This window comes from Rhinoderma darwinii (assembly GCF_050947455.1).
Source record: "Rhinoderma darwinii isolate aRhiDar2 chromosome 10 unlocalized genomic scaffold, aRhiDar2.hap1 SUPER_10_unloc_9, whole genome shotgun sequence".
Taxonomy (NCBI): domain Eukaryota; kingdom Metazoa; phylum Chordata; class Amphibia; order Anura; family Rhinodermatidae; genus Rhinoderma; species Rhinoderma darwinii.
The window spans coordinates 44926-55655 of NW_027461839.1; the positions used below are offsets into that span (position 1 = coordinate 44926).

The 10730-nt window shown below is 41.9% G+C and overlaps 1 protein-coding gene across 1 annotated transcript; it reads left to right on the forward strand.

The window, feature by feature from the left end:
- The first annotated feature begins 5785 nt into the window (after positions 1–5785).
- On the forward strand, positions 5786–7561 carry LOC142697967 (uncharacterized). The gene has a single exon (XM_075847734.1). The coding sequence runs from the start codon at positions 5786–5788 to the stop codon at positions 7559–7561; it is 1776 nt and encodes a 591-aa protein (XP_075703849.1).
- The last annotated feature ends 3169 nt before the right edge of the window (positions 7562–10730 follow it).

The window sequence follows — 10730 nt, forward strand, 5'->3', positions numbered from 1 at the left end:
TGAAAAGCTCTATACAGTGATCTGAATGTACTATAATTATTAACCCCTTGATGTTGCAACCTATTTTGTCTTTTAAGCAGCAAATATTTTTTTTCGCTTTTGTCTCCCTTCATTGTGACCATTTTGTGGTACATTTAAATTAACATTTAAAGTGTAGCTAAACGTTCGACAAACTACTGACATGTCATAGAGACATGTCAGAAGTTTAGATTGGTGGGCGTCCGAGCACCGAGAACCCCAACAATCGCTAGATTGAAGCAGCTGAATCACTCGTGTGAGCGCTGAGCCGCTTCATGTCTATTCGGCCAGCAGCCATACCGTTAAGGCGGTACCGTCCAGTGGGTCCACGTACCCAACGTTACAGCCAAATGGAGCTTCTTCCGTTCTAAGCACTGCCGTGTGCCCAAACAGCAGTTTATGACCACATATGGGGTATTGCCGTACTCGGGAGAAATTGCTTTACAAATGCTGGAGTTCTTTTTTTCCTTTATTTGTTGAGAAAATGAGAAATTTTGAGCTAAAGCTACGTTTTATTCAAGAAAAGGGATTGTTTTTATTTTCACTGCCCAATTCTAATAAATTCTATGAAACATCTGTGGGGTCCAAAAATTCACTACACCCCTAGATGAATTCCTCAAGGGGTGTAGTTTCCTAAATGGAGTCACTTTTTGGGCGTTTTCATTGTTTTTGGTCCCTCAGGGGCTTTGCAAATGTGACATGGCCTCTGTAAACTATTCCTGCTAAATGTGATCTCAAAAAGCCAAATGGCGCTCTTTCCCTTCTGAGCCCCACCGTTTGTCCATGTAGATTGTGCCACCTAGCGCCCCATGTAGATAGTGCCACACACGTCCCTGTATATAGTGCCACACATGCCCCTGTAGATAATGCCGCAGTGCCCTCTATATACAGGGTGTACTGCATCAATATATACAGGGGGTACTGCACCATTATATACAGGGGGTACTGTCTCATTATATACAATGTCACAGTACCCCCTGTAGATGGCGCCACACAGCACCCATGTAGATTGTGTCACCCCCACTGTATATAGTGCTCAGTGGCGGATTATCATTAGGGCGTTTCGGGCGGTCGCCCGGGGCCCAAGGCTGCCAGGGGGCCCAAGGCTCCCAGGGGGCCTATGACCGCCCGAACCCCCTCATGCCCAGTGGCGTCGCTAGCACCGGAGGGAGCCCCGGTGCCAGGACCGCACCTGTCAGGCGAGGGGAGCTTTGCTTCTACTTAGCAGCCGTGGTCTGTGCTGCTTTAGAAGCTCCCCCTCCAGCCACCCTTCCCTGCTCTAAACATCTCTCCTCTGCTGCTAGCTGTCGGGACATGGGGGAGGGGAGACTGTCGGCGGGCTCTGTGCTGTGAGCAGGAGAAGAGCTGCAGTGAAGACATAAAAGGTAAGTACATGTGTGTTTAATGTCCATATTCATGTATGTTTAATGTCCATATTCATGTATGTTTAATATCCATATTCATGTGTGTTTAATGTCCATATTAATGTATGTTTAATGTCCATATTCATGTATGTTTAATGTCCATATTCATGTGTTTACAAGGTGTACTTTGTGTATAACGTGCATACTCGTGTATAATGTGCCTACTTTGTGTATAATGTGCATACTCGTGTGTACTTTGTGTACTATGCATACTTTGTGTATAATGTGCCTACTTTGTGTACTTTGTGCATAATGTGTGTACTTTGTGTACTGTGCATACTTTGTGCATAATGTGCGTACTTTGTACTGTGCGTACTTTGTGCATAATGTGTGTACTGTGCGTACTTTGTGCATAATGTGCGTACTTTGTGCATAATGTGGTACTTTGTGTACTGTGCATACTTTGTGCATAATGTGCCTACTTTGTGCATTATGTGCGTACTTTGTGTACTTTGTGCATAATGTGCGTACTTTGTGCATAATGTGCCTACTTTGTGCATAATGTGCGTACTTTGTGTACTTTGTGCATAATGTGCGTACTTTGTGCATAATGTGCCTACTTTGTGCATAATGTGCGTACTTTGTGCATAATGTCCTTACTTTGTGCATAATGTCCTTACTTTGTGCATAATGTGCGTACTTTGTGCATAAAGTGGTACTTTGTGTACTGTGCGTACTTTGTGCATAATGTGCCTACTTTGTGTACTTTGAGCATAATGTGCGTACTTTGTGCATAATGTGGTACTTTGTGTACTGTGCGTACTTTGTGCATAATGTGCATAATGTGCGTACTTTGTGCATAATGTGCGTACTTTGTGCATAATGTGCGTACTTTGTGTACTGTGTGTACTTTGTGCATAATGTGCGTACTTTGTGCATAATGTGCGTACTTTGTGCATAATGTGCCTACTTTGTGCATAATGTGCATACTTTGTGCATAATGTGCGTACTTTGTGTACTGTGTGTACTTTGTGCATAATGTGCCTACTTTGTGTACTAGTGTTTAGGTAGTGTTAGCAATAGTTACGGCGCGGCAGGGTGGTGGTGGAGAAGGGGGGCCCAAGTTTGGGTAACAGCCCAGGGCCCATGGTCTTCTTAATCCGCCACTGATAGTGCTATCCCCCTTCCCCTGTAGATAGCACCTCTGAAGCTCCCTCCAGAAGAGGAATCCCCTCTATTTATTTTTTTCATAAATCATAATTTTGCTACAATAACATTGAGACGTTCTTATTCCTCCAGGTTCATGAGGACAGATCTATGGAAGACTCAGTATTATTATTATTGACAGTAATGAAGACAAAAACAGGTTTCAGGTGGTAGAAAATGACTTTACTAAACCGTTTTATAAGCCAACAAACAAGGACCATGAGGATAGTAAACAGTCTGCTGCTTCTCTCTCCTTGTGGTAAGATGATATTGGGGAGAAAGGTTGGAGGTGGTGGATGTCTTGGCACTTGGTTGTATTTCTGGAGCCTCTGCAGTTTGAGATGTTCCTGCTCGGCTGTGACGTGCCATTCCACCTCGCTGTAGAGTCCACTGGTCATAAACGGTTCTTGCAGTTCTTTCTTCCCGTTTGTAAGATTTTTTTTTGAGAAAGGTTGGAGCTGATGGACGTCTTGGCACTTGGTCGCCATCTCTGGAGTACATCAGTTTAGGATGTTCCCAGAGAAGTTCCTGCTCGGCTGTGACGTGCCATTCCACCTCGTCTCTAGTGTCCACTGTTTATAAACGGTTCTTGTAGTTCGTCCTCCCTGATGTAAGATGATATTTTGGAGAAAGGTCGGAGATGGTGGATGTCTTGGCACTTGGTCGCCATCTCCAGATCTTCTGCAGTTTGGGATGTGATAACTGCTTGGCTATGGCGCGCCATTCCACATCATTGTATAAAACTGGAAATAAGAGAAAGTAAACCTGTAACTATATGGACAAATCTTCTAATATTTCTAAAACATTATTAGATGATAATGGAGACAGTAGTGACCATAACAGCTAAACCCAGTGGTAGTAGTCATCATTGTCTGGGCAAGGTCCAAGGGGGCAGAGGGTAGGTAGTGGAGTGGTTATTTCCTCACATTTATGGGGGGGGGGGGGATCCCCTTTTAACCCGTTAGTGACCGGCCCATAGTGTTTCTTTAAAACGGACAGGCATCTGGGTGTGCGGTCTGATGAAAGCGTGTCATGTCACCGTCCACGATGATCCTCATTATACTCCAGAGTCCTGGTTCTTCTCCCTCTTGGAGATGGTGAAGCTTTTCCGGGTAATTGTTATAGATAAACTCTAAGAAAAGAAACACATATCCACATTATAAACCCCATGATTGTAGAGATGAATAATAATGTTATTACGAGGTCTGGTATACGAAGTGATAATGAGGTGACGTCTACTTACCTGCATATTCTGATAGTAGCTCAATACATTCACCAGCATGAGGACCAACATCGACCACTCCATGATCTTTGCTGTCATTTCACTGATCTGTGAAAAAATATCAAAATTAATACATTAAAAATTGCACAAAACAAGAACTTTCCACCCGGGGCGAGGTTTTGCTGCATTCATGTTTATTGCATACTCCATGTGACTGACGGCGATGCCAAAATGGACCTGACCCATTGTCATGTGACACCATATCCATTACATTGCGGGCGTCACGATCACCATGGTGCTGAGAATAAGCACAAAGATTATAGGTCCAATTGTTTTCCTATAGAACGGCTTCTAGGGGTGCAAATAAAATCTGTACATAGCTTTACACATTGATCTCCAGCGCACAGGTGGGTGTATACGGATACCCTACTTCCAATGACTGGTAATTTATTATATAGGAAAATAACGTTTAATAAGCGTCTTATAGAATTTACTACATATTTATGTGAGATAAATGTTAATATAATACATATATAGCAAGGACAGTACCGCTTGCTTTCTATTCAGTATGTTCCTGCAAGAAGCTGAACAATGTTACCAGATGGCGCTGTGTTACACCAGCATGTCGCCATCTGACGGACAAGATCAGAAAATGAAGGGAAATGATCACCTCAAGATCTGATGTTTCCTACATGTGAACCTAAAGACAAGGACAATTGGATTCCATTCAAATATTATTTAAGAAAGGATACAGAAAACGACTAAGGTCATGGCCATTATGCAGGACGCCAGTCTGAAATGGCTGATGACTCTTCGGCTTTCGGGCACTTTGTAGAGGAGTATGGACTGCCAAAGGTTGTAAAGGCTGCCAAACCCGAATGCAATGAAAGCGGAAATCCGGTGAGTCATTGGATAACAGTAGGTCTAGAAAACAAGCAGACAGAGGTCAGAGCAAATCTTATGGAACTAATCACTAATTTTCCCTCAGAACTTCCCAATAAATCCTAAATAACGTGTTCTGATATAATAACCACAGAGACATAATGGATATAGAGGTTGGTCTCTTGCTTGTGACTCCTTTCTATTAGACACATCTATTACATGGTCGTCCATTCATTGGAATAAGCCATGTAATACCACTTTATGATGTGGCCACCCGGTAATAAACACTGATCATGATCACCAGGGGTTCAGCTGATTGCCAGCGGGTCGCTATTTAGTGAAGATGGGACAACCCCATCAATGTAAAACATTTATTAACTTACCGAAAATGTAGCCATCACGGCTGTCCCGACGCATGATGACCATCCAATTGCCATGAGGATCTTTTAAACCAAGGTCTGACGATCCCCAAAGGCTTCAGCATGGAACATAATGAACTTATAATGTAGAAACGTCAGGCCCAGAGCTGAAAAAGAGAAAATAAGCCAAATAAATCCTGTACCATGCAAAACGTGTAAAACAACCTAATAACATCTATGACGCGCGGACCAAGCGCTAAACCCAACAAGAAACATACAATAATGGACGAGAACATTTATCTGCATCGTCTGATCCGGACAATTATTATCAGTTGAAATGAACAAAACGTTATTTCTTTTTTAGAAAAATCTGATTACTGCTGCATGAAGAGAATATGCGTATATCAAAGTTGCTGCAGTTAAAAAGCTCGTAGTTGGATCTTGGGAATCGAGCTGGCGGTCCGCCGCGAGGCGAGCTACCGCCTGTCCCAGCCCCTGCCTTCCTACAACCACATCCTTCATCTCCGAGGACTGTTCCTACAACCACATCCTTCATCTCCGAGGACTGTTCCTACAACCATATCCTTCATCTCCAGGGACTTTTCCTACAACCAAATCCTCCATCTCCACTGGATCCAGCAGCTGTGGCCCGTGTATTGACATGGATATGAGTTGGACACGCCACATGGCTTGCTCTGCTGAGGGTAGCCTCAAGCTCATTATGTGGCAGAAAAATGAAAGAACATAAATTTTCACGCCCCAAAAAAAATAGATTTCCTGTCTGGCCTTCAAAATGGTCAAGACAGTGTGGAGATTTTAACAACTTTGGCTCCAAGAAACAAGATATTCTCTTATCCAAAAAATGGAATAACGAAAGCCTAAAGAATGACCATAAGCACCAGCAGATTGAAGGCAATCAAGCCGAAGCACGCAAGAGAAAGACATTTGCTGGTGAGACCTCAGGAACAAAATCTGGACAAGACGCCGTAAAAGAAGGAAAGCTTAACCGTTACAAGAAATGTTGTTTTTCTTCTGGCGTTTCTCTACATACAAATACAGTGACCCCATCGCACGCCGCAAAGCAGAATAAACTTTGTGGTAAGAAGGCGACTTCAAGACTCGTGTCCGTAAATAATCTCGTACATGAAGACTCTGCTAGTGTGCCACCAAAGAAGATCACGAAGGCGCGGAGACACAAGGATGAAAGTGCCCGCAGCCTCGTGGCTGCTAAGAGTCAAGGAAATAGACGTTCTCCTTTATATAAAGAAAGACGCTCTGGCGGTTTATGGCTGCTGAAAATCTGTGATTTGCTTAATATCGGAAGAGGATCTTCATTTATGATGCAGAAAAAACTCTTTCAGATTGCAGCCTGTGGTAAATTACAGTCTGAGAAGCTCAGAGCAAGAAAGACGACAAACTATAGACTACTGGATTTTAACTGGATGTGGTTTCAGAAAGGTTTTTGGAACTGCTGCAAGAAGACTCTGAGAAGCCGGATCCGTAAAGTGGTCTCTTATTTGAAGTTGCAACTTCAGAAACACATAAGGGCCGGACGGAGGTCGTACGATATGAACAATAACACTTCAGGAATTTTATACGAGATCCCACAATGCACTACCAAAAGCTGCCTACGAGATGACGTTGTCAAGCTGCAGAATGTGGAAGCTCCGTTTGGAAATGCTGCATCAAGCATAGCTCTGTTAAGAGACAGCCAGCAACCGCTGCTCTGCACTCCTGCTCAGTGGTGCGGCGCGGACACCTTAACCAAGAAAACAAGTGATAATCCAGCGCACAACCAGCCAGATGACTTGTGTGTATTGCTTACCGAAAAAGAGGTATATATATCTTGCCAGGAAGAAACGACTGCTCATGGCGAGAAGGACGATGAACCCATTCCCCTGACTTTTGACAAATTGCAACATTGTGCGAATGATACTTTTGTTTGTCAGAACAATGCTTCCATGGAAACGGTAGAGAATGGTGATGAATCCTGCCCCATGGATTTGGATGACAGTACAGACTCTGATGTATTTAGTGCAAAGCTGTTGGATCACCCTTACTGTAAAAGTCCCATGCAACAGACCACTTCTGAAGGATTGGATATACTGGCGAAACAAGGCCTACAAAACGGACAGAAAATCCTCCGCTATGTCCCAGATGAACAAATTGCATCCAGTATTTGCGATTTCCTAAATGAAGTCATGAAGAAATACGGTAGTTTGATTCCAGTATCTGAAAATGACGTACTTACTCGTTTAAAGGAAGTTTTTCACCAGGATTTTTCCCACAGGATGTCCCACATTAGCAAGGAAATGGCAAAGTATAGAGCCAAGATTTCCAGAAATATTGGTTGCGGTTTTCGTATCGGCTATAATAAACACACACTTTACATGGAAGATCTTGTTACCCTCGATGAACAGCAGTGGCTCAATGACCAGATCATTAACATGTATGGTGACCTCATAATGGATGCTGCACCCGATATGATTCACTTCTTTAACACATTTTAATTGACCTACATTGAGAATTATAGAAATATTAAAATATTTTAATATAAATACAATTAATAAAATTTATTATTTTCAATTTATAATAGGAACCACAATTCTTTTCCTCTCTCCCTATTTCCAAAGTAAAATAAATGAAGAGAATATTATAATCACTTCCGTGATTGTTACTTACAGGCAATGGCCATTCCTATGAATCCCATTCTAAACAGGATATTTTCTGCAAAGAAATTTCCCATTTCACTGCAAAACAAAAAAGAAAACGCTCAATGTTAAATAATATGGAAAAATTGTCAGAATTGTTTCATCTTAATAATCAGCAGTCAGATAATCTATAGGACTGAGGGTATGATGTACATCAGTGGGGGGGCATGGTTGTTGATGTGAGGTCAGGGTGTAGCTAGCAGAGAGCCAGGCCACACACCAAAAGGCCAAGAAGATGGAGAAGAATCCCAATCCATTGGTCTCCATAAAGTGAGAAGTCGCCAATAAATTAGCAAATCGCACTGTGTCAATTCATGGAAAGAAAGACCGGGCAGCTGTCAGGGGAATATTTATAACCCCTCGTCATTTCTCTGTGACATCAGCACGGCTCTGCGTCCTCGGCGGGGAAGATGATGTAGATATTGATAAGAAGAAGAGGAGGGTTGTCGCTCAGAATATGACGAGGGCGATCTTCGCCGACCGTGCCTGCGCCCACCGCCAGATCTGTGTTTCCTCCCTCTCCTTGACGATTCCTTTGCCAAACCTGAAAGAGAAAAAAGGGACAAGGCAGAAGCGTGATTAACATCAAATCGATCCCCCTTGGCACCAACAGCATGTGCCACATCCCTGCTCGGACCCTCCAGCTGCGGGCCAGAACTGGACGGTACATTCAATAATGACACAGTTGTGCAGGAGACCGCAGCCCTGGCTGAAACCGGACGACTTCTTCTCCAGCTCTTGTCCTCTGATAGGGGGTTGGGTCATGCAATGCCCTCACTGCTGTGCCCCTGCGCCGTCTCACGTCACCATCCACGATGGTCCTCTTTATACTCCAGAGTCCTGGTTCTTCTCCCTCTTGGAGATGGTGAAGCTTTTCCAGGTAATTGTTATAGATAAACTCTAAGAAAAGAAACACATATCCACATTATAAACCCCATGATTGTAGAGATGAATAATAATGTTATTACGAGGTCCGGTATACGAGGTGATAATGAGGTGACGTCTACTGACCTGCATATTCTGATAGTAGCTCAATACATTATAAACCTAAAAACGGAGTCCGACACACCAAGGTTAGATTAAAAATAACAAGTTTTATTAGAACAATAAACAAAAAACATTTAAAAGTTAAAGATGATAGCCACAGTATGAAAGGATACCGGACAGTGAAATATGCAATGTTAAAGTGATAATACATTAGATAACAAAGTGACAAATGGGAAAATTGACAGTTCCTATTACACGAGTAAATAGATGCATGAGTGTGAGTATAGAGAAAGTGTGCACACAGTCCTGCATCCAGTAAACAGGTGAAAACCACACCAAGCGGTGAATATTAGTCACAGTCGGATGCAGGAGTTTGAGTGCAGCAACAGTATTACTCACATGTATATAGGCATCAACGGGTGTATGCATGCATGAAAGCAGCAACACACCAAATTAATGAAAGACTCTAAGATAAAGAAGGACGTCTTACCCATGTCACAATCAATACTGTCTGGCATCAACCCCGACGCGCATTTCGGCCCTCGAGCCTTCGTCTGGGGGTGGTGTCAGAAAGTAAGGAGGCATCATTTAAGCAACCCAAGACCAATAAAACATAAGGGGGGCAGCTGAGGCTGCTAAAAATCAGTATTAACAACTAAGGTATCGCGGCCCGACAGTCCGGTGTGTCAGCCGCCGGAACCGGAACACAGACGAGGGTCACGCGTCCCGCAGCCCGGTCCGGCCAGGGACAAAGACAGCCAGACAAAAGTTCCAGCGTGTCAACATCCCAGGCACGAACTCAGACCCCGGAAGACGGGAGCCACGCCTCCAAGATGCTCCGGCCGAGGCAGCGAAGACCCAGACTGACAGGCCGCGCATGCGCACTGGGCAGAAGACGGAGCGACACGAATAATAAGAAAAAATTGTATATATGTATATAATGTGTTAGATTACACTTGTGCACAGATTGCACAAGTGCCAAAATCAATGATAGGGTATTTGGATGAATTTGACCAAGGTACACATAGCACAAAGGAGAAAATGAATATGAATAAATAAAAAAATAATAAATAAATAGATGAATAAATGAAATAAAATATATTATATATAGAAATATATATATATAAATATAACAAAACATATATGATAAAGATGGAGATGGAAAAATATAATAAAATAAATTAAAATAAAAGAATAAAGGTCATAATGAAATAAATATGAATATTAATATTAAATTGGTCACAATTAATTCTTTGTTTGACTGTCCCTATTACTTTCCCTACCGCAATTTCATAGTATAAATAAAATGATATAAATTGGATGATATGAATTATGTTGCATGTGTGCGTGTGTGCCATATCCAAAGAGATTTCCGTGTGTTTTCTCAAAACAGACATAGACAGATGCAATCAAGTGAATTCAGATAATTACAGTGTTGTAGTACGGTTTGAATAAGAATATACAAGTATAAATTGTTATACGAGGCATGTGAGCACATAACCAAACATATACATAAAAACATATACATACACATATACATATATATATATATATATATATATATATACATACACACACACACACACACACACACATACATCCACACATTCACATATACAAAAGTGCCAAAGTTCAAATACAATATAATATGTACACTCAATACATTAGAAATTTAAAAATTAACGACATATGTAGATATAATAATTTTAATACAGATTTAAATAAAAAGACATGCCCACAATAAAAAGAGCTTTGATAGTGGTTGGAGTGTAGTGGTGTGGTGATGTTGTGATGATGAGGGACAGGTGTGTATAACAAGCTCCAATATAAGAAATCATCAAATGTATATTGTGTATATATATTTATAGAACAGACATTAATTCGGATCTGATGATCATACAAATACGCTCAAAGAATGGTGAAGAGGTGTATAATACGTAATGGTGATGGCACTATTAAATGCACCAATGATAAAAGTGAC